General features: G+C 35.7%; 1 protein-coding gene across 2 annotated transcripts in view; it reads left to right on the top strand.

The window, feature by feature from the left end:
• Positions 1-583: 583 nt before the first annotated feature.
• Positions 584-26,376, top strand: part of arhgap9 (Rho GTPase activating protein 9) — a 44,242-nt gene continuing 18,449 nt past the window's right edge. For both annotated transcript variants that reach the window (XM_079432691.1, XM_079432692.1), the window contains exons 1-5: positions 584-681; positions 10,860-11,291; positions 12,698-13,002; positions 18,765-18,995; positions 21,566-21,640. In XM_079432691.1, coding sequence (XP_079288817.1) covers positions 10,937-11,291; positions 12,698-13,002; positions 18,765-18,995; positions 21,566-21,640 — 966 coding nt within the window. In that variant the 5' untranslated portion in view covers positions 584-681; positions 10,860-10,936. The remainder of the gene's footprint in view (positions 682-10,859; positions 11,292-12,697; positions 13,003-18,764; positions 18,996-21,565; positions 21,641-26,376) is intronic.

Genomic DNA, 26,376 nt, shown 5'->3' on the forward strand with positions numbered 1-26,376 from the left:
AGAATAGTCCTAAAATCTGAGATGACTACTAAAATGCAATACTTTGTATTATTTTATCATTTCATACACAATTGTTCATTGAAATATGTTTTATAATCAGCATGACAAAATGAAAATGTGAAAACAACAAAAACTTACCTACAAGTGCAGCATCTGAAATATTTATTTTGTCCTTTGGTTTTACACCATGACATTTCTTTATTTTTATTTCTTTATTTATTTATTCATTAATTCTTTCTTTCTTTCTATTCTATTCTATTCAATTTTTCAAAACCGTAAAACTGTAGTTTTGTTTGCTAAGTTGGGCTGAATGAAAATACCAGATTTTCAATGTATTTTCTGTATGATCTGTATGTATACACCTAACATTGCCTAATTGTTTTTTCTATAGCCTATCTATCCATCAGAAAAAAATAGGACAGTTTTCAGGCTTAATTAGCAATATTGCCAAAAGCATCACACATGACAGTCGTGCAGGAACCAGATGAATAACCAAACTAGATAAATAACACTGGCTTATAAAGCCGCTCTCTGGTTGACTGTTCTCTGTCACGTGACAGCGCCCGGCAAGCCCCGCCCCTCCCCTCCGCTGAACGCAGGCCGCTCTGAGAGAGTTTGAGCTCGAGCGCAGTCCGGTTCACCGACACCTGGAATACAGCGCGGATGCACCTGCAGTTACCGGTAAGCCACGAGCACAGCATCACAGCTCATAAACAAACACATTTACGATCATCAGCTATTTTATACTACAAGAAAAATCAATCAGTTATAGCCTACAACACTAAAAAAGTGGTTTAAACAAATAGCCTAGATAAAAACATCCATCATTTGCATGCCCTATATAGAGAGAAAACATTTAATTATTAATTACTTAATCATTCCTACTTAATCATACGTATTTTGCATTGTCTAGTTAGTATAAAGTAAAAAGTGTGCATATTATTTAAGTAGAAATCTATACATGATGTAGTGTTTTTAATAGTTTATGTAAATTGTTCAGTAATTTATGTACATGTTTTAATAAACATTTAGTGCATCCAGTTATAATGTGGCAAATGCATAGTGTTTCATAACAATGTGCATTTTTAAAGATAATTTTGATGTTATCTAGTATTTTAAACTCTCTCTCTCTTAATATTCATATGCACACTCGACCGATATGGGTTTCCTGTGGTTGAAGTATTCTTGAATTATTGCATGTGATGATTTTTGTCAGATTTGAGCACAGTTGAGACGTTCTGTGAGAAGCAGGAAATGGAGAGAAAATCAAGACTTGTAGTCTCTATGAGAAGTAATTCAGATATTTGTGATTTATGAGAGTTTTTGCAGGCCGGCTGGAGTCTGATCTGGTACCAGGAGCAGCATTGTGTTCGTTTGTGCCACGTTTAATGTAAAATTGCGTAACAATCTCTTGCACGACTGGAGCACAAAGCAAATGCTCTTTGCTGTAAAGTCACTCCGGCATAAATCTGATGCATAAACGGGTTCTTTCTGAAAATCCCATGAATGAAGCAGATTATTTTTTGCACTGTTTCCTGGGCTGTTAGTTTCAGATTGACTGTGGCTTCATCATCTCGTCAGAACGCCTGCTGTTTTTCTGCATTTGTCCATCCGGTTTGTTTCATGACATGAAGCGTGTCCTAAAGCACACACATGATCAGACACTGCATGTTATCTCTTATATTTATGAATATTCTGTGTAATTATAACATGACCTTTCAGTCATAACCTGTGATTTCATGTTTACTTCACTGACTGAACTTCTCAAAATCTTTCTGCATTGTCTTCTGTACTTCTTAAAGCTAAATCACATATGCATTGCAGCCTCAGCTCAGTTCCTATATAAACAGGAAGAGGAAATATGCCGTAAAACATTTCAACCTACTAAACTTGAAACTTCAGGTTAGTTGCTGCCCACATTTATAAAGTCCTGCCAAAGTTCATTGCACTTTCTTTAACAGCAAGTTAAAACTGCTCATGCAATCATGACAGAAATTAATAAATGGATGAAAACAAAGACGTTCTAATGGAAAAATCTTATTTTATTGTGTAGGATTATGAACAAACGCACTTGTGTTTGACTGATTTTATCTGAGTTGTGTTTCTCAAAAGCAACAAGCAGTTGAGTATTTTAGGAGCGCGGTAAAAAGCTGTAAGGATGCAATGAAAAGGTATCAAATAATAGACTTTTAATTATAAACAAGCCCAAAATATACTGTAAAAGTTGTGAATAAAACAGATTATAGAAGTGTGTTTTACAAGAAATTAATATTTCAGTCTTTCAGAATTTCACGTTTTATTCAATGTGCGTTTTGGTGATTCTTTGTAACTGCTTGTGAAATTTACAATTTTTAAGTGGAAATTGTTTCAAATTTGTTGGGGGGGGGGGGGTGCATTATATATGGGACTCTTATTTTGAAACGTCAATGCTTTACTACAACCATCTACAAAATATTACAATGTAAACACCATAAATAAACATTGTCATAATTCATCAACAGTAAATTATAAGCGATCTGTTGGCGTAAATGCATGCTATTTATTGATTGCTGGCTATATTGTAATTCCTGTTTTCATCCACAAATTTAAGACGTCTTAAAATTAATTTGCCATTTTTTATTTACTGTATTTATTTATTTGTTTGCATGCTTCTAAATGTATTTTACAGTTCACACACATCTATTTTTAGTGAAAACTCGCACTGTCAAGCCCTAAAAAGCCAGTTTAGATGGTCAAACCCACCGGCACCAATGATTTTATGTCTACTTATACATTTATGTGCATATATCTTTAACTGCAGTGTGCATTTGCTGTTGTATGCATCTCTTTTTAGCTGTGGGTCGATTACTTTGTGAGCGCTATGTTCAAAAGATCGTAATGGAAAAACCTCACAGCCATGGGGCTCTTCCTGCAGGACACACACACACACACACACACACACACACACACACACACACATACACACACACACACACACACACACACAGACACACTCACTCACACACACACACACACACACACAGACACAGACACACACACAGACACACTCACTCACACACACACACACACACACACACACACACAGACACACACACACACACACACACACACACACTCTCTCTAAATGAGGACACATCATAGACTCTTGTTATTTTTATATAAAGCTAATAATAACGACTACAGACTAAACCAAACCCTAAGATTTCTAGGAACACAATTTTAATGCATTAACTAAATATGCCTAGTAATGCACCTTATAATGATTGCATGAATAATTGCAATCAAAGTTATAATGCATTATAATACACTGTTACACCTTTAGAAATTATAATGCATTAAAAGACATCACAAACAAACTTTCAGAAATTATAATGCATTTTATTTGCGTTTATTTCATTAATATTTCATCAGAATGATTAATATTTAATAAAATATTTTATTGAAGAACAGTTTTTCTGATTGAGGTTTTGTCAGATTTAAGCTGCAGCTAAAGCTAAATAAATAGAAACGCATCTGATAAAGCTTCAGCACCCAGCAGAGACGCTCAGAGACATTTAGAGCAGCTTATGAGCTAAAGCTTTACATCACAGCAATAGAATTCATTAAATTAGCTTGACTAATGCCTATTGGCACACTTTGTTTGTGGGGTTTTGTGTTTCTGTTTCTTATTTCGCACATTAGTATTTCACACTGTTTATCTTTGTTGCCATTAAAATTCAGAGTTAGTACCGCCAGGACACTGTTATTTTAGTATTATTTATATAATATTATAGTTTTTATTCATATTTTGAATGCCTTCATTATTTCAAGTTTTAATCATTTTTATTAGCTTATTTTTTATTTTATTTATTTTTTTTGTTTTAAATTTTAATTTCAGTTTCAGTCAGTGCATCTCGGTCAGTATGTTTTAATACTTTCATGTTTATTTCATTTATAATTTTCCTTTAAGGGTTTTCACCTAATATTAATATTTTATTTCAGCTTTCATTTAACAAAAATGTTGTTTTTATAGTTTTATTTTTTTTTTAATGCTAACAACACAGGGACAGGACTTTATAACCCAGGTGCTAACTATTGATGCATATTATTATATATTCAATGTTATACGTGCAAAACTCAAGGCGAACCGTGGCTTTAACACAGGGTTAAATGTTACTCATTAAATACTGCTGGATGACCACTGTAGAGTAAAGTGAGAAAGGCTTATGCTTTTATGATGCAAATGCTGTCATTTTTCCATTAGCTGTATTTGCACAGTTGGCATGTGATGTATTTGCATGTTATCAACCCTCGTTCTCCAAATGATGCCTGTGGCTCTCTGAGCTGTTGGATGTGATAGTTATGATCTCCATAAAGAGCTGTGTCAGAGTGTTACTGACGTCAATGTCATTACAGAAACTACATTTACACTCATGTTTTTAAAAGAAGTCTCTTCTGCTCACCAAAGGCTGCATTTATCTGATCAAAAACACATCAAAAATAGCGAGATATTATTACAATCTAAAATAGCTGTTTTCTATCTGAATATGTGTTAAACTGTAATTTATTTCTGTGATCTGCAGCTGTATTTTCAGCATCATTACTCCAGTCTTCAGTGTCACATGATCTTCAGAAATCATTCTAATATACTGATTTACTGATCAAGAAACATTTCTGATTATTATCAATGTTGAAAACAGTTGTGCTGCACAATATTTTTGTGGAAACCGTGATACTTTGATACTGTTTAATGCTCGTTCTCAGAAGGAGCACAGTTTAATGGCTGTTCTCTGAAATTGCATAATGATTACTTGTTAAGTTTGTGAAATCTCTAGTTTGTGGGTCACGACCAAATGTGGTGTGATTGTTTAGCAGCTCAGATGTTTAACCATAAGTTTACCGCCATCAGATGCGTTGATATTATTAGACATGGTTGCTGACACAGTGTGTGTGGTTGTGTATTTGTGGTTTAACAGGAATACATGAAGAGGTAAATGGCACACTGCAGCAGCCACAGCCTCATACTTCAATCCATATTATTCAATCCTGATCAACTCGACAGTATAGAGAGAAAACACACACACACACGGATGACAGTGCAGCTGATCCGTTCGCATCAGTGATTCATCCATTGATTTGTGCTCACTGTGTTTGTGGACACCAGGACTCATCTACACAACACTAGTCACGTGTAGTGTGCACTGCACAAAGTACACACTTCAGAGTGGACAACAGCAGAGTTTTGACATGCAAACACAATGCAGTCGTACACCATGTGCCTGTAAACAAGGTTAATCAATTAATTCACCAGTCAAACGGATGATAATGCGTCATTGTACAGTGACCGAACGATACAGTGTTCCCTTATGTGTCTGCGTGTGTGTGTGTGTGTGTGTGAGTGTGTGTGTGTATGTCTGTGTGAGTGTATGAGTGTGAGTGTGTGTGTGTGTGTGTGTGTGTGTGTGTGTGCATGTTTATGTGGTTTATGAGGACACAAATGTGTATAATGACATGGGTATGACAGAGGTATTACAATATGAAGGTGGTTTATGAGGACACTGCCTATGTCCCCGTAATTCAAAAGGCTTAAAAAAACATACTAAATGGTGTTTTTTTGAAAATCTAAAAATGCACAAAGTCTCCTGTGAGGGCTAAGTTTAGGTGTAGGGTTGGTGTAGGGCAATAGCACACACAGTTTGTTCAGTATAAAAACCATTACGCCTATGGAGAGTCCCCATAAACCACAAAAACCAACGTGTGTGTGTGTGTGGGGGGGGGGGGGGGGGGGGGGGTGTAGGCTAAATGTCTCGCCGATCTGAGATCATCAAAGACAAAAAACAAAGCAAAGCCTCTAATTATGAAGACAGTGAAAGCGAGTGTACAAATGTCCCAATCTTTGCATCACATCAAGCAATATCATCTTCCACGACTGACCAATGAGCTGTGCCGAAAGATTTCAGGTGGAATTCTATTGGTGGATTCTGACACACAGATCCAGAGCAACACGGCAACAGGGCAGAAAGAGTGAAGGGCAAAAGTGGAGCTCATTGTCACTTCAACAACACACACAGACACACACACACACACACACACAGACACACACACACACAGACACACACACACACACATAACATAATTAGCCACATACACACCAAACTACACACAGATGCAAAAAATGTAAAACACTACTCTCGTGTCTTTTGCTTGTTCAGAGAGCAGAGAAGAACAGCAGATTGTCACAGCACTCGCACATACCGTACATGCACATATACACTGTAAATACAGTATGTATGGCTGATGAATTTTACACAGGTATGCAACTGAACTGAATCAGTACTCAACTGACTTGAGCTGTAGAATGACACTGTTGACTTGTTAGAGCTGCTTTACAGCAGAATGTGAATTTGATGCTGTTGTGAAACAATATATATTGTATAAAGCACTTTAGAAATGAAGTTGACTTTCTGACTTGGCTTATAGATAGATAGATAGATAGATAGATAGATAGATAGATAGATAGATAGATAGATAGATAGATAGATAGATAGATAATGAATGTGCATAAAACACAGATGCATATTCAGTGTGTGTGTGTGTGTGTGTGTGTGTATAGGCCTATATATATATATATATATATATATATATATACTGTATATACAGTATACACACACACACACTGAATATGCATAGAAGCAAAGTCATTTTATAAAGCACTTTGTACAATATAAAGACAATGTAAACAAAAATGCAAGGGGTAAAAATAATTTCTTTCCAAAAAAACAACAACGGAGTTTTGATGTCTTAAGTGTTTTCAGACATGATCTCTGTGTGTAGCTCATCAGTAAATGAGTGAGGCATTAAAATAGCAGTGTTTCCCAAATTAAACTAAAGAGCTGTTAGTTTCGAAGGATGTGTGTAATGTAGAGAACTGTGTTTAGAGTTTTGCAGAAAGTTTGTTTGGCAATATCAAACAGAGTTTAAAGCATGTAATGTGCGTATAGTTTTGCAGACTTGGTCTAAAGATTAGGTTTATGAGTGAATGGTTCCACTAAGTGGGCCTCAAGTATCACTTTTAGTGTCTAAGCAGTTTTAAAAAGCTGCAGTGTGTGTTGCAATGGAATCGTGTCTGGTTTTCTCTCTGTCTTCATGTAAGGGTCAGGCGTGAGATCGGTGACCTTCATTCTTGGCACAGATGGAGCTCACAGCAGATTTGAGCCGCTCTGTAGGAAATCACTTGTTTTTCACACAATGTGTGTGTCTGTTTTTGTGTGTGTGTTTGTTTTTGTCTGTATGTGTGTGTCTGTTTTTTCTGTCTGTGTTTGTCTGTGTGTGTGTGTGTGTGTGTGTGTGTGTGTTTTCTGTCTGTGTTTGTCTGTGTGTGTGAGTGTGTGTGTTTATTTTTGTCTTTGAGTGTGTGTATGTCTCTCTGTCTATGTGTGTGTGTCTGTTTTTGTCTGTGTTTGTGTGTCTGTTTTTGTCTGTGTGTGTGTGTCTGTTTTTTCTGTCTGTGTTTGTCTCTGTGTGTGTGTGTGTGTGTGTGTCTGTTTTTTCTGTCTGTGTTTGTTTTTTTTGTGTGTGAGTGAGTGTGTGTGTTTATTTTTGTCTTTGAGTGTGTGTATGTCTCTCTGTCTATGTGTGTGTGTGTGTGTCTGTCTGTTTTAGTCTCTCTCTCTCTCTCTCTCTCTCTGTGTGTGTGTTCTTTAGCATATGTGTTAACAGTGAGTCAGGCTGGCATCCATCTGCGCTCAGTGAATGATGAAGGAAAGCGGTCTCTGAGTGTTTTCTGGTTAAGTTCTCGCTGCTGGAGCCGCTGAGAGTCTGTTGGACTCTGGTGCTGGTGAAGCACGTGTGGTTTCCTGTTTTCTGCACGTCGCGTCTCATCTCCTTATTTCTCGCAGAGACAGTATGGTTTGCTCACACACAACTGTATTACTCTGACATTATAAGAGGCCTGTGTAATAGAATCAGTGCAGAGACACACGGAGAGTCTGAGAGCATCAACTGAGTATCTGAGATTCAAAACCACATTTAAACCTGGAAATAAATTGAATGTTTATTTTTTATTTAATTTTATTTTTATTTTATATATTTTATTTTAAAGAACATTTTAACATCCTAAATAATCTTTTCCTATTATAAAGAACCTTTTGTGCATTTGAAAGTTTCCATGGATGTTAAAGGCTCTTCATGGAACCATCAATGCCAATAAAGATCCTTTATTTTTAAGTAAAGTTTTAAGTAAAAGAATCATTGCACACTTTACAGCAGATGAGACGATGCAACTCAAGTCGTATTGTTGCTAAAATAATTTGTAATGAAAACAATTAACAAGAGATGCATAAAAGCATTTTCTCTTGTGGTCTCAGACGTTTGGAGCCCGTGTTACATTAAGGGTATTTAGCATTCTGCTTTATAGTAAGGATTATCAGAACATGCTGGGGATTATCAGTTACCCACCAACCACACACACACACACACACACACACACACACTGAATGTTTGCGTTAAAAGCCTTTCTGTGTTGCTAGCACACAGTCTCTCAGTCCATCAGCCATCAGATCACACGCCACAAATATCAGCGCCGCATTAATACCCGCGTTAGCGCCAGCGGTGAGAACTGATGGAAGTGATGTCATGTCAACAAAAAGGATCCATTGATGAGCAAGTGATGCAATGCTACATTTCTTTGATTACTGGCATATTATCATATACAGTCCCCTCCATAAGTATTGAACAGTAAAGACAAAATTGCTCTGTTGGCTGTGGAGTCAAGACATTTACAAATATGATTAAAAGATGAATATGAGACAAAACTACAGAATGCCACATTTTATTATTAGCCGTTTCAACACATAGATGTTTTAGCAGCTAAGAAGTTCAGCACTTTTAGAGTTCATCCCTCTATCTGATGAGAGCATAAGTATTGGAGCAGTTGCCTCTCAGCTCTTTCTAAGTGATCATCTGTGTCCTGTTGCATTAATTCTTCAGATATTAAAAGCAGGGAATGTGTCGTATCAGTTATATCCATTACTTCTGTATTCTGAATCCTGCATTCGATGATGACACACAAACCAGGATGAAGACGAGGGAGCTGACTTTGAGAGAAAAGCAAGCAATTTGGATGCTAAAAGAAAAGAGGAAGTCAATAAGAGCTCTAGCAAAAACAAAGAGCATGGAGAAATCAAGAGTTTGGAAACCACCAGCGACACCAGCAACCAACAACGACCTGATCGGCTGAGAAAACAACAGTAGTTGATGACAGACAAATCATAAAAGCTGTGAAAATGAATCCTAAAAGACGTGTCTGTAAAATCACCAACAACGTCCAGAAAGCTGGGGTGATGCTCTGACAATCTACTGTCCTCAGGAGACTTTGACACAGAATTACAGATGCTACACAGCAAGATGCAAACCTCTGACCAGCACCAAACATAGAAAGACAAGAGTAGAGTTTGCAAAAAAGCACAAAGGTGAGCCAGAAGAGTTTTGGAACTGTGTTTATGGACCGATGAGACAAAGATGAACCTTTATCTAAGTGATGGGAAAGCAAAAATGTGGAGAAAAAAAGGGAACTGCAATGATCCCAAGCATACAGCCTCATCTGTAAAGCATGGTGGAGGTGGTGTCATGGCATGGGCATGCATGGCTGTCTCTGGAACAGACCCTCTCATCTTTACTGATGACTTAATGTATGATGACAGTAGCAGAATGAATTTGGAAGGGTACAAAACCATCTTGCCTACCAATATTCAAGAAAATGCCACCAGATTCATTGGGAAGTGCTTCATATTGCATCAGGACAATGACCCAAAACACCCTGCCAGTTCAGTCAAGGAGTTTATAAGAGCAAAGAAATGGAAAGTGTTAGATTGCCCAAGTCAATCTCCAGATTTAAATCTGATTGAACATGAATTTCAGCAGCTGAAGAGGAGAGTAAAGGCAGAAACTCCCCAAAACAAGCAACAATTGGGATTGTCTGCATTAAAGGCTGGGAAAAGTATTTCAAAGGATGAGAGCAAGAGTCTGGTGATGTCTATGGGTCACAGACTCACTGCTGTGATTGTGTGCAAGGGATCTGCAACTAAATAATAGCTTTTAATCTTTTATATCTGCCTTATGTTCAACTGTCCCAATACTTATGCTCACATCAATGAGTGGGATGAACTCTAAAAGTGCTGTTCTTTTTATTTGGTAAAACATGTATGTGTTGAAACGGCTAATAATAAAATGTGGCATTCTGTGGTTTTGTCTCATATTCATCTTTTAATCATATTTGCAAATGTCTTGACTCCACAGCCAACAGAGCAATTTTGTTTTTACTGATCAATACTTATGGAGGGCTCTGTATATATATGTTGTATTGAAAATGAATGGAGTAACAGGTTCTGTGTGAAAATAAATCATACAAGTCGTTTATTTTGTTTAAAAGTCTTATAAAGGTATGAGGTGGCAAGGGGCACACAATATTGATACAAATACTTCAGCTAAAATAATGTGTTTTTTAATAAAGTCTAAGTTAGTACTTGTTCAAAACAATCACTTTAGCAAAGTTTTTTTTTTTTTTTACTATTTTCTGCTTATTTGGAAAAATAAAATAATTAATTTTTGTTTAATAAATATACTGTCATTAAAATATGTTAATATAAAAAATATTTTTAAATACTGTAACAAAATCATTTTAAAAAGTAAGCATTCTGAAAGCATAGAAGGAGATCCCATAATAATTGAATATATATATATATATCTTGAAAAGCAGATGTTTTGGAAAGTGCCATGCCTTGTTTTTGTGCCACCTACTGCAGGAAAATAATATCACAGGCGCCTTTAGCCCCGTTGTACCCTATGTTATATTGTGAGAGTAACAAGCCTTTCTGTTTCAGATCATGGCACTCGTGTCGTCTCGCTCCGGTGGTGTCCTCGTCCAGTTATCACCCTCCGAGTGTCTCTGAGAGGAACCATGCTGTCGGGAAGCTGGCGCCGAGGAACCGTGATCTCGGGGTCCAGGCTGGCCAGTACTGTGGTTCTGGAGGCTCAGTATGATTACTCGTACCGCGCCACTGACGGCCGTCTGGTTTCCATACACGAGGGCGAGCGCTTTGTGCTGCTGAAGAAGACCAATGCAGACTGGTGGCAGGCGCGGAGGATCGGGGTCGGAGCAAAGGTCAAACCCATATATGTCCCAGCGATGTACGTCATTGAGCTGCCTATCAGCCAGTTCCGCCCCTCGCTGCCCTCCAGCCAATCAGCATCTGAGTGCTTCAAGATGATCCCGCGAGGTTCCCTCACACCCTGCATGAAAACGCACGGCTCAGGTAGATCTCATCTTTAGAAATACACTACCATTCAAGTTTTGGGTCAGAGTTTTACATTAAAGGGTTAGTTCACCCAAAAATAAAAATTCTGGCATTAATTACTCAGCATCATGTGGTTCCAAACCCGTAAAGGTCATTGCACACTGAGACTGAAATTTTCGTATGCGTTTTTTTCGTATTCGTCATCCTTTCCTATGAAAATGCACGCTACGGATGCGAAAACGCAGAAAATCGAACCTGGTCCGAATTTTTTTATAACGGACAAAGGTTTCTGAGGCAGTGTGTAAACGTGATTGACACAACGTGAAGTCGTATTTATTTTTTAACATGCAAAACTTTCGGACGAGAGTTTCGGACTTAAGGTCATTGCACACTGAGTCCGGAGTTTTCATCTGAAATTTTCACAGGTTAAAAAATAAATGCAACCTCACGTTGTGTCAATATACATTTTTTTGGTGATGATTTTTTTTTTATTGTTCTTATTTTTAAACTATTTTAAGTTTACAGTTTACAGATAATTAAATTTTCATCAACTCACGAAGCCCATTTGGTTGTATCATGTCTCTTTATGCTCTGATTTGTCCCTCTGGTATTCAGTGTTGGGAGTAACTAGTTACATGTAACACAATTATGTCATTTAATTACAAAATAAATGTAGCTGTAATCTGAAAAAATACAGTTACTTATGAAAACGTTAACATTACAAAGGGGGTTACATCTGAATATTTTCACACACACACAGATTTAATTTATTTCTTTCCAAAATGGCATTGACTGTTTTTAAATATGAGCCACCAATGTTTCAGGAGTTCAGGGCAAAGAATAGGGACACATGCTTATTTAATAACTGTTTTATTTCCTATTTGGTTGTACGTATATGCTATAATCTTTAAGATTAACTTTTTTTTCCAAGGCATTGTTAGATGCCAGTTTTTCTTGTCAATTTGATTTCAAAAACAGTATCATAGCTATTAAACTATATCTTGTTTTGTTTTTAAATCTGTATTTAACCTCTGATCTCAAAGTAAGTCTAATTTTGTGGTGGCTGTGCTTTAAAATGAAATGATTATAATCCTAATTCTAGTTATTCTAAAACTCTGACAGTAATCAGTGTTGAGAACTACTGTAACTGTACATTAACAGCATTTGAAAATATTAGAAATTTAGAGAAGTAATTAAATGTAATCGGTTACATTACTTTAATAAAGTAATTGAAATAGTTACACTACTTGTTACATTTTAGATAGGGTAACTTGTAATCTGTATCATTTCCAAAGTAACCTTCCCGACACTGCTAATATTTTAATGTTTCAGTGTAATAAAAGGTAGAGATCTCCTGAAGTGTTCATTAAGTCACGAAGCCGTTTAAGGTCTACTTTGCCTGTTTTGTCTGTGGTTCCTCTCAGTGCCTGATAAGCAGTTCTGTCGTTCCATGGAGAATCTCCACTGCAGCAGTGCCTTGATGGACAAACACGCCGGCAGAGTCTCAGCTCGAGGACGTTACCCGACGTTACCCCTCTCCGGTTCCTCCACCTCGCCCTCGGGTCAACTCTCGGTTCCCGGCGTCCCGATCGCCCGAAGCCAAAGCTCCAGCAACCTTCCCCAGAACCCTTATCAGAACCAGGACCCGAGCCCCAGCAGCCCGACTAAATCCTACAGCCAGTGGGACATGAGTGCGGCCGCTCGCAGACACACGCAGGGACACATACAGGTGAATAAATCAGCTTTCCATTGATGTATGGTTTGTTATGATCGGACAATATTTGTCTGAGATACAACTATTAGAAAATCTGGAATCTGAGGGTGCAAAAAAATTGAGAAAATCTCCTTTAAAGTTGTTCAAATGAAGTTCTTAGCAATGCATATTACTAATCAAAAATGAAGTTTTGATGCATTTATGGTAGGAAATTTACTAAATATCTTTTTGTACAAATTTAATTGACTTCCTTCATAAATTGCACTGACTGCTCTAAAATATGAGACACCAATGTTTCAGGAGTTCAGGACATGTGCTTATTCGATAACTGTTTTATTTCCTATTTAGGTTTATGTATGTGTATTATTTAAGATTAACAGTTTTTTCAAAGGCTTTGTTAAAGGCCAGTGTTTCCAATCATAACTATGCAAAACAGTATCATATCTACTAAACTATTTCTTGTTATAGCTTTAAATCTGTATTTAACCTCAGAATGATCACAAAGTGAAAAAAGGTGCTAAAGTCTGATTTTGTGGTGGCTGTGTTTTAAAATTAAATGATTATAATCTTAATTCAAGTGATGAAGGTCTTTGAAAGTCTGTCAGTGTTGAGTTCTACTGTAAGGAAAACATTAGAAATTTACTAAAATTTCTAATGTTTTTTAATAAAGTAATCAAAATAGTTACACTACTTATTACATATTAATAGGGTAACTTGTAATCTGTAACCCATTACATTTCCAAAGTAACCTTCCCAACACTGCTGACGCTTGTAATTTCTCATCATTACACAAATCAGCTCGTTTTCCTTTCTCTCGCACTGTTTGATGTGTTTTTCTGTGTCTTTAAGATCAATAATCAGTGATTACAGACAGGTCAGGGCGCAAGATACTCATTTCTCACCCAACCCAACAAATGCATGTACTGTAGTAAGTAAATAAAACAAAGATTAATGGTGAATGTTTTATATATATATATATATTTATACTTTCTTTGAAATTATTGTCACTCAGAAATTCATAAAATCATATTTTCAAAATGCATTTATTCAAATTGCTTGTAACTAAAATGTTTGGCATCAATACATTTATTGTAAAAAAAATTATGTAAATGGATACAATGTACTGTTTCTTTGAAAATGTTTCATTCTGAAATTTTATTTAAATCACAAAATCATGTTTTCAAAATACATTTATTCAAATTGCTTAAATCAGCATATATTTGTTGATTATGAAAATTAAATTATGTATGAATGGTTAAAATATTGGTATCTGTGGCACAAGCAATATTTCATTTGTTAAAAATGATAGAAAATAATTTATTGATGACAAATATATCAATAAAAATATATAAATAGAGTCAAATCAAAAATGATTCAGACACCAGATGTAATGTTTGATATATTAATTTAGTAGTGTGTGCAGGACACTATAGTTCATTTATATAAGTGAGGATAGAGAAATAAAGTGAGCTGTGATATATTAAACCCAAAAATTCCTCATACAGTGGACTACCAGTAAACTCTGAGGTCAAAAATGATTCATGTTTTGCTGAAGTGTTTTTCTTTGATTGTTAATGTGATCTTTTTCCACCACAGACTGAACACAATGAAGCATTTCTTGGTAACTGGTTGAGCTAAACTGGTATTAATCTAATTGTGTAGGCTTGAATTTAACAGCTGAATCATTTTTGGTTGATTCTAACCTTTCTATCAAAGTTATTATCAAGATGAATTTGTTCTGATGCAGTTTAACTCTGAGCTCTTCTCATATTTTATTACCATTTTCTAAACTATAGCGAATAAATTGTGATAATGTGAGAAATGTTGAAGGTGTCTGAATAAATTTTGGTTTGACTGTATATATTGATAAATATATACAATTCTATTTAGAAACCACTAATAATTTCACAAATAATTACAAAGTAAATCCTATACTTAAATAATTTAGTGTAGACACAATTTTCACTCAGAAAATATTGAAAATAACATTGAATTAATTGTGAAATTTAAAGCAGAAAGACTGACATAGTATTTGTTTTATTTAGTTTTTGGCAATATATACACAAAACAAGCACACACACACACACACACACACACACACTCATATTTCACACAAGTTCTTGAGTTTGATTTTTTTAAATCAAAGTAGATCGAGTAGATCCTTAAATACAATCCCTGCTGAAAGCCGTGGCCATGCTGTGCCAGAAAAGACTTTTTCTAGTCGATCAGACACAGAGGAGCCATTACACAACACACACACACACACAAACACACACAAACACACACACACACACACATCCCGCCTGAGCTAAAAAGGTCAACAACATCACTGACAAATCCAACACTTACACACATGACTGAGAGAATATCACTCTTTATTCAGTAGCTCAGGAAAATCTTTCATTTCAGCATCAGGTTTATCTCCTAACAGTCCTATACTCTTAATAATAAAGGGGCTTCACCATGCCATGATTGTTTAGATGGCTCCATAAAGAATCTTTAACATCTGCAGAACCTTTCTGTCTCACAAAAGCTTCTTTGTGGTGAAAGAAGGTTCCTCAGATTATAAAGAGATGGTCCTTTGACTGAATGGTTCTTCTGTGGCTTTATTTTTAAGAGTGTATGTCATGCAGTGAGAGTCTGTTAAACCAATGTAGAGCAGCTCAGATGTGTTTGAGCTCATATTAAGACATGTTTGAGATCTCTTCTAAAAAGGAAGCATTCATGTGATTACTAGGGACTTTTTCTCAGGAGGAAGGCAGAAGAAGCAACAAAAATGTCTGCTATCTGAGAAACACTGAGACATGAAAGATATTTTTTCATTCTTTCTCGAAGCTGAAAGCATCGGATTTCGTGGCTAGTATTAGATCCAAGGCTGTAATCATCTCTTAAATATTTAGGGAGGACCTTTTACATTTTTTTTGGAGGACAGATATCTTAAGTCTAAAACTAGTTGCGATGTAATGAATTTGAACTATTTCTAAATAATATTTTAAAATGTGCACACATGTATGCTTTATTGAAAACGTAAAACAATTCTAATGACATTCAGTTCTGAATTATGTCTTTGTCACTTTATTTATTATAATTACAGAGTAATTATGTGTAACAGTACATCTACATAATTACAAACTGTAATTACAGGCTGTTCCATAACTTAGTTACATGATAAATACATTTTGTTTCATGTAAGTACAGCGGCTACTACTAAGTACTTAATTAGGTAATTACTCTGTATTATGAACACCTTAAAATAAAGTGTTACCAAATTTCTATTGTAAAATACCTGCCAAATATGAAATGTTTAGCAACTGTCATCTAACATCATTGTTAAAACGAAGCATCGTATTCATCTTCTGTGAACATTTAAGCCCCGCCCACTTTGATTTGATTGGCATCTCGATCAGTTTGACATTAATGAGGCAGAGCAGATTAAAAATGTAACTTATAAACTTTTTTGTGATCCTAATAACAAACAAAGCATCAGTATCAAATATTGTTGGGATATGTTGGCCATTTCTAACAATTGTTGTGGACTGATTTCAGCTGTTTAGATGATGAACAGCTTTCTGAGATCAGAGCAACTGACAGGAAGTGACATCACTCTGGACATGCACAATAACACTCAGTGTATGTAGAGTTTTTATATCCAGTAAAAGCTCTTCTAGTGTAATTTTACAAGTGTCCAGCTTCAGCTGCTGCTTCTCGTGTCAAATCTGTACTGATTTTGATCAAGTAAGCGTCAGAATAACTGCAGTAATATCTCCAGATGAACTCTTACTGGACTGAAGCAGCGTTTATTTCTTCATCTCTCAATCAGCATTGCATTATATGTTCGGATCATTTCAGTCTCATCTTACTGAGACATATTGAGTCATTTTTCCGTAATTTTCTCACAATATCAGACTATATGAGCCATAAAAGCCTGATGGATCAAATATGATACATATGCACAAAAAAAAATTAAGATGGTCTAATGGTAAATAAACTGTTGCATTTAAAAAAAAAATAGTTTATTTATTTAAGACTATTGTTTCACATGTCAAGTTTTACAGAGTTAAATCTCGACATGCACTAGTTTTCAGTGTTTAATTTCAGTATTTACAGTGATAAAGCAACCGTTTGCTTGTGTTAACGCGCTCTCAAACACACCTTAAAGCTCAGATAGCTTCACACTCGGTGGAAAAAGTTCAAGGCTTCATTTCAACCGCTTCTCCTACAAAACAACATCAGCGCTCGAGCTTCAAACGAACGACTTGCTTTCAACAGCCTGTTTTATTCTGTAGGTGTTAGTCTGTAATAGTGCTATATACATAGTGCTCCAGGAGTCAGAGAGAGAGACACCTGCTGTTTGTCTGTGGCATGACGCTCGCGTGGCCATATGGCTTCACAGAGATGAGTAATATAATCCAGATCTACAGCGTTCTCACCTCAGAAAACATCCCTTTGTTTACGCAGCATCTCCTGTGAGATTCACAGCACAGAAACGCACCTGATCCATCAGTCAGAGCCTTTAAGTGCACTCAATGACATCAGCAAACCTTTTACATTCGGCTCTTTTATTGTTCGGTGGCTTCTAATGGCTTTTCTTCCTTCTGTCTCTCTGTATTGTTCATATTGTCGTGTCTGACTGTGTTTTAGGCCACTTCCTCTTGACAGTTGTGGCTTCAAGCTGTTTTCTTACTTAGTGCATGTACGTCTGTAACCGCACTGACACACAACGCTCACTTTTAGACCCAAAATGCACTCTCAAGTTCAACTCTGTCCACCTGGGTAATCTTGCATACGCACTAATTAGTCTCACATGCACACATTAGACACAAACTAAGAGGATTGCCTCAGAAATCATGATTGCATGAACCAAAACAGAAATGCAGTAATTGCTTTTTAAACAGGTTTTAAATCCTGTGATTGGCTCAGTGAGTGTTGCTGAAACAAACAATGTTTTGAAAGCAGAATTGCATCAGAACTCTCACTCGTTGAGATTGATTTCATGCATAGTTGTGTTCTGAAATGTGTTAGAACCAGTGCTTTTATTGTTCACTAAAACTATTACAAATCATCTTTACATTAATCAAGCTGAAATAAAATAAATACAAAATATCAGATGACAAAAAATGAATTGAAGCTTGAAAAAGATGTACAGTACCCAAGTTACTAAAATTGACAAAACAATAAATAAAATAAAATTGATAAAGCTGAAATAAAATATAAAATATTACTTGAAAAACCTGAAAATAAGTTGAAGTACGAAAATTACTAAAATAAAAAAAAAACTAAAGTTTTTCATATATTTTTGTATTTTGTTTAATTTGAATTTTATTTCAAGTACTAAAAACGATTGTTAGTAGTTGTAATTTTTGTATTTTTACTTCAATTGTATATATATATATATATATATATAATATAAAAAAATCATTTTTAGTAATCAAAATAAAATTCAAATTAAACAAAATACAAAACATATGAAAAACTTAAAAATTAGAAACTGAAATAACTGAAATGATGCTTAAATAATACTAAATACTAAAATTACAAACCTAAACTGAAATAAAAAAATTAAACTATATAGAAATGTTTAAAAATAAATAAAATGGCAAAAGCACATAAAATTACTTAAACTAAAGTTAAAATGGAAACTAAAAAGATCAAATCTAATTCGAAAAATAAAAGCATTAAAATATTAATAAATGCTGTAAGAAAAATAATAAAAATGCTATGTGCCGCATCCTCAGTGAACTATGCATCATGTTTCTTTCTAATATTTCTCTCCTCAGATCTCATCATCTGCCTACATTTCCCAGAGTTCCCTGTCAGAGCAGGGGAAGCGGGAGTGGGCGGAGCCTCCCAAGCCGTTTCCGGGTCAACGACCCCTGCAGACGCTGCAGCTGTGGGATCAGTACTGTGACCCCGGAACCGGACGCTATTACTACGTCAACACCGTTACCGAGGAACGCTCGTGGAAACCTCCGCGCAGAGCCCGCGAGAGCCACGCCCACCAAAACAAGGTGAGCAACCAATCAGATCATGGAACCAGCGACCGTGGACCAATCAGAGACGTATAATCATGCGTCAGTCCATTTTTTTAAATCATTTCTACTCCTCACTTTTTATACATTATATATTTTGATAAACAGAAACATTCAATTCTTAGGGATGTCCATTTAATGTGTTAATTTGGTACGATTAATTATGGACAAACATAACGTTAATGCATTTAACACAGTTGCCCCGCCCAGACCTGTCCAGCATCTTAAAAATGCCCCTCTTATATTTATTTCATATGATACAGTTAACAATATCACATGAGCAAGAGTGCTATTTTTCCTCAATATCTGCACCACTGCAAATGTGATATTGATTTTATACAACAGTTCAATAAACAAGTTCATATTGTGCTACATTTTAGACTAAATATTGTCAATATTGTCTTTTTCAGATTCATATAAAAACGTTTCATTGGAGTCATGTAACCTCTATGCAGCCATTTCCAATGAATCATTTGGTGATTAGGGTTTTTAGAAGATAATTTAAACATACCCCATACCTGACCGGAAAATAAAACATGCACATCCTCATTAAGATCCTTAGCCCAAACAGTAGTAATAGATAAAGGTTTGTATGAATGCTCAAGAAGAAAGAGACAGACGACTGAAGCAGAGGAGGGAGATTCCTCAGAAGGAAGGATTAGTTTGTGTAAAGAGTGAACAGGCAGAGAGTTTCAAGGCACCCCATACACCCGTGTAGGGCCCATCTAATGCACAAATACATAACAAAGGAGCATTTATTATTGTGGAAAATAGGTGAATGCCTATGCCATTTTGTAGCTAGTTGTGAACGTCTTTCAACATCCCTCCATGTGGAGAGGAGATGGGTTACAATTAGACCAAACCGAGATGTACACTGCCTAAGCAGAACTCCCAAAAAAGCAAGATGCTTCAATTTATACGGATAAACAATAGATTCCTCAACTGCTCTCCAAGACACAGAAGCGTCAGGATCAAACCAAACTGCTAAAGGGTGGAGGGAAAAGGCTTGAGCATACAGTCTAAAATTAGGGAAAGAAAGACCTCCATGTAATCTACATCGTTGTAAGGTAGTCAGTTTAATACGAGGACGTTTCCCATCCCATATATACCGGGAAACACATGCATCTAGTTTAGCGGCCAACCGGTGGAGCGAGAGGAATCATGGAAGAAATGAAATTAATACGTGGGCGAACATTCATTTTAATCGATATACAGGCCTGAAAAGAAGTAGGAAGACGAGTCCAATTTTCCAAATCTGAGGATACTTTGGCTAGAACACCATTATAGTTTTTCCTGCAGGGAAGGAGAAACATCTATCCCCAAGAACTTAAAGTATTGAACCAATGGAATAGATATAGAAAGGGACATGGAATCAATTTTAGAATTGAGGGAAAGTAAACATGACTTACTCCTATTAATTTTAAACCCTGAGAGAGATCCAAAATGGTCAAATAAATTCAGCACATGAGGAATAGAATGTGACGGCTTCTCCAAAAACAATAAGATATCATCAGCAAACAAAGAAATATGATGATGAGTATTCCGTATATTTATGGGAGAAATAGTTTCAGATTGTTGGACCGCTTGAGCTAAGGGTTCCAAGGATAGGGCAAATAACAGAGGAGACAGTGGGCAACCCTGACAAGTACCTCGATGTATAAAGAATGGGTTAGAGCGAACAGCACCTGAGAGAACAGTGGCTGCTGGATTGGCGTACAGAACTTTTATCATATTTATGAAACTCGATCCCAGACCCAGATGCTGTAGAACCATTCTGTAGTTTCATTCTAGCTGATCGAAAACTTTCATCGCATCTAGAGATAATACTGCGCAAGGAGAGCACAAACTATTATTTTAATTAATAATATGATATAACCTGCGTAAGTTATTCGAAAAGCTGAGCGAGATTTAATGAATCCTGTTTGGTCATGATGAACTAGCTTCATTTCTGAATGAATCAGCCATTTGAACGAACCAAGTGAGTCAGTGATTCAATTTGCTTTGTTTGTGAATGAATTAGCTGTTTGAACAAATCAAGTGAGTCAGTGATTCACTGACTCTTCATAAAGAGTCACTAGCTTCGTTTCTGAATGAATCAGCCTTTTGAACGAACCGAGTAAGTCAGTGATTCAGTGACTCATTTATAGAGTCATTTGCTTTGTTTCTGAATGAATTAGCTGTTTGAATGAATCGGTTCAGTAAATGATTCAGTGATTCACTCATTAAGACAGTGATTTGACACTAGCTAGTGGCAGTTTTAGTTTTTATATTTAGAGTGTCATTTACATTTTTAATGTCATATTTCAATGTTCTTTAAAAAAAAAAAAAAATTATCATTATTTATGCCATGTTGAATCAAAATGTGCTTTTTGTAATGTCTATTCAATGCATTTCTCATTTAACACTTAAAATGATCTTCTAGTGGGTAATTTCTCAGCCCAAAACATTTGATTTGCTTGAGGCCCTAAACATCCTACACATGCACACAGGCGTTTCTAATGCACCTGCGCATCTGTTTCTCTCTGTCTCTGTCCGTCTGGTGTTTGTAGGTCGGGATGGTTCAGCGTGACATCAGGCACCTGTCGCTCCCATTACAGCACTCAGGAAGCAGCTCAATGCACAGGGTACAGTGTGTGTGTGTGTGTGTGACCAAATACCCCCACAAGGATAGTAAAACCTGACATTTCTGACATTGTGGAGACTGACCTGTGGTCCCCACGAGGGGAAAACAATATTAAAAATAGTAAATGATGTTTATCTGAAAGTGTAAGAATGCAAACAGGTTTTCTGTGAGGGGTAGGTTTAGGGTTTGTGTGTCTGTGTGTGTTTGCAGGTGATTATGATGATGTGATGTAATGCTGTATGAAAGTACATCATCTATCTAATGATCTACTGTCTATAGGAAGTCCATTACAGAGAGATTATATGAACAAAGAGCATTAGAAAGATTGTGGGGCTGATGCAGGAGAATCTGCTCATGTCACGGATTAGAAGAGGAAACACGGCCAAATGAAAAAGGGGATTATGCTTTCTGACGTGGATTTATTTATTTATTAAGTGTCTACTAACAGATTTTTGTGCTGAGCTTTCAGACAGTTAATGGTTTGGGATTGAAAATAGTGCTTAATAATGGCTGAGTGTCCTGTTCATACAACAGAAGTTGCTATTATTAACTTCAATTATTACAAAACATTTTCATTAATTAAAGTGAAGCTGAAATAAAATAAGTATTAGATGAAAAACTTGAAATTAAATAGAAATTATGAATGTGACATATCTGATGAATTTGAAGAACTAAAAGGACTAAAACAAACAAAAAATGAATAAATATACTAAAAAAGCACTTAAAATTACAATAAAATGAAAATGTAATAATATAGATTTAAATAAATTATGAAAATGTAAAAATCAAAATGAAAACTAAAAATAAAAAAAAATTAAAATACAGTTTTTCTCTATTGCTAAAACACTATAACCAGGCTTTTGAACTAAAATTTCAAAACCATTACACCGTTTTTCAAAAAACACACCCATTTCCCTGAACTATAAACACTATTCCCTGCTTTAACACATGAGTCAGATTTGGTGAACTGTTCCTGCAAAACTCTACACACAAATCCCTATATTTCTCAGTGTTTACAACCATGTGCTCATTTAGAAACACTAGCATTCAATATTGTTCACTCAAGTCTGCACAGTTTGAGCTCAATTAGCACACAATTACCCAAGCTGAAACACTAACCCCTGGTTTCATAGACAAGGCTTAAACCTAGTTCCAGACTAAAATGCATGTCTGGGCTATTTCAGCTGAAAGAAACTTGCACTGAGTGATCTTAAAATATGTCAGATTCATTGTTTTGCTACAAGATGCACACCTGTAATGATTTTATCTGAGGTATATTTATAAAAGCTACTTAAATGTCCTAATTGAACTATGGCCAAATCCTGGCTTAACCTAAACTCTGTCTGTGAAACCGGGCCTAGGAGTCTAAATGTATCACACACCAATCAGAACCTTCGATGGATAAAGGGCCAAAGTCAGCTTACAGTGTTTCTCAGAGGCTTTGAAGCATTTCTCAGATCAGAAATGAAATTCTCAAAACTACTTGTTCATCCTCCACATCATCGAGTCACTTGTGCACATCATAAAAAGTTTCTCATTCTTTTGAACAAGTTGCGATTGCTTTGGTACATTCAAGCAACTGATTACTGTATGTACATTTGTCTGTGGTTTCCTACATCATCAGTTGCTATTGTCATGTTGCTCAAAATGTCTAGTTCTCTGTGCTATAGACTTACCCCTCAAAACATCTAGTCATTCGTTCGTCGTATCAGTCATTACGGTAAATGCAAAATGGTTGATCCAGTTGTCATAAACTGTCAAGCATATTTCAAGCATATTCAAGTGAATCTTGACTTTCACTAATGAAGAGAATATAGATCAACCAATGAAGAACCAGTTCTCTGAAATAGCTCAAAGATGCATCTCATCAACCTTCAACTGGAAAGGATATATAGGCAGAGGACAACACAAGACTTACAAATTCTGACAGTGGACTTCCTCATTTTTATTTTCGCCTTTGTGCACATATTTCTTTTTCTATTCTATTCACAATGGCGTTGTAATGTGTGTTTTTACTGACAGAGTACACTGTTAAATTGTCAACAAGACTAAGCATGTTGCATCATTAAATATCATTTTCATTCATTCATTTTCATCAATGAAAAACTTAAACTTGTTTTATATAAGTTAGTTGCCAAGGCAACATTAAATCTTTTTGATTAAGTTTAAGTATATAAATAAGTTTCATATGTCTGTCAATGGCTAGGTTCCTCGTAGTGAATTTCCAGCTCTGTTTACACAATATGCATCAACCAAACTGACTGTAAATGACAGATTCAGTGTGAACTGAAGTCAATCCGCTTCTCGAACTTGCCTGTAACCGTAATGACAAACCAGATAAAGATGTGGGTCATTCCACAAAATCAGTGCCTTTTGCATCCATTCAATATCTACAAGTATAATCCATTAAAAGTGTACAACATGTGCTTTTGTGAACTTGACTATAGCTAAAAATGAGCAAATTAGTTTGAAATGCTCAAAGCTGTTACTTTTCAGGGTAACAGGGATGCCATTGATTAGGTGTCACCCTGTTTTTAAAGATTCTCAATGCAAACAGTTTTAAAGGCCACCCTGTGTATAATTTTAAGCTAATGCCTATATCATTTAGTGGCATATGAGCATGAGTTACATTTTAGTTAGTTTTATTAGTATTGTTACTATTACTGTTGCTGTTAATGAGCGGGACAGGATGATCAGTCTCAATACAACTCTTTTTTTTTTCCATAACTCATTGTCAATAATGCATCCATGTAAATTCATTTACAAACAAGAGTAGCAAGGTGACTGCAGACCTTTACTCCAGTCTTGCAATGTTCAAGAAAGTCAAGATCTTGGTCTGGTTTCAGATGATCACAGAAAGACCGAGATCTGATCATCTTCCTTGCCTAATAATTGAACCAGATCAGTATATTTGAAGTTCTGTGAGGGGACACGGACAAACAGATGGAACGCATTATCTAATTATAATAACCTTAAAACATTAGATCTCTTAGAAATGAAATGTGCTAAATCAACAATGAACTGACTTTAACTGAAAAATTGACTGTTTATATTGTCATACAACTATGCCACATAAGTGCAAAACAATATAATGCAATTTAAAATTGTAAAACTGTACAGTATTATGTAAAGAAAATTATGTAAAGTGCTTAAAAATGTGTTTCCCGTCATCCCTGTTACTCTGGTTAGTTCTGTTACTATGATGTCAATCCTGATACTGTCATTAATTTCATAAATATTTTTAAAAAATTATATTTGATACAGCCTTCTAGGTTTTTCCATTGTAACTTTCACTATATTTTATTTTGGACAAAGCCCTTTTAATGTCTCTCGTAAATATATATATTTTTCTTATGTGGCCAACCTCCAAAATTAGGATGTTCTTGATCATCTGAATGACAAATATAAAAATATTTAAAGAAATCCAAGTTTTTAAACAATCCCAGTGAAAAGAGGAACTAAAATGCTGCTCATACTGTATATATGAAAACTATCACATCATAAAATAATGTCATAAAATAAATAAATTACATAGCCTGAGATGGCACAATACAATTTCTTGTCATTTTAAGGTGTCTTAATTTCATGGATATTTAAAAAATGTTGATTAAACTTATTTTATTTTTCCAAGTGGAAAAGGCACCGATTTCATGGAATGATCCATGTAGTATACCTGGGCCCATATTCACAAAATATCTATCCCACCACTAAGAGTTCTGATAAATACTAAAATAGCAGGACAAGTTTTTAGCAAAGAGTTTTCTCTTAAAACCTATTCATAAAGCTGCTGAGACAAACTTTTACTGAGGAATGGAGAGAAGTCTTAAGATCAGAGTAAAGGGGGCGGGGTTTACCACGTTGCTATGTATGATGTCAGCATGCTTATTAACTATGCACACAGTGATAAAATGCTACCATATATTCAAATAAAGGTTAAAAATAAAAATGTTAATTGCCACATTCAAATAAAGATTTTAAAATGCAAGAGTAATGTCACTAATTAAACAAGTATATGTTCATCTAATTGCCAGCCTCTTACATGTGTGCTTCTCATAATTAGTGAATATACATATAAACAGCATTTTAATTAACGGAGTAGAATAATCACGGCTGATAGTAAGACATGCAAACGTATAAGAAAACCAAACTGATCACAAGCACATCTGTTATTTCTTGGCCAGCTGGTTAATGAAAACAAGGAAAATCTGGAGTTGGGATAACCTCCAAAACCAAAGGCGATACCTTTATAAAAGCTCATTATCGTCAAATATTTCTAAAATGTTTATTTTCTGAGGCAGATTGCCGGCAACAGCTATTTTAGGATAGTTTGTGACTTAGAAGTCCTCTTCACTAACCTTTCACAGATTTAGGAGCTAGTTTTAGTGCTAAAATGCTTAGTGAAATACTCTTAGAGCAAACTTTTAGGAGTCCTAAATTTAGGACTGACAGGCCTATTATTTTTAAGATTTTCTCCTAAATCGGCGAGTTATGAGCTACTTTTAGCCTGAAGATGTTTTGTGAATACGGCCCTGGATTCCAGAGCTTTCGGAGCGAGTTCAGTCTGGTTCGTAAGCGAAGCGTGTGTGAACAGAAGCGGTTTGATCAGAACTGTGTGAATGAAGCCACAGATGACTGAGTCTGTCAGTTAAAGATGAGCTTCCTTTAGGCACGTGTGAATTTGACTTTCACACCCTTCACGACTCAACTTCCTTATTGACTCAAACGGTTCGAGCGAGA

Source organism: Barbus barbus, assembly GCF_936440315.1.
Source record: "Barbus barbus genome assembly, chromosome: 13".
NCBI classification, from domain to species: domain Eukaryota; kingdom Metazoa; phylum Chordata; class Actinopteri; order Cypriniformes; family Cyprinidae; genus Barbus; species Barbus barbus.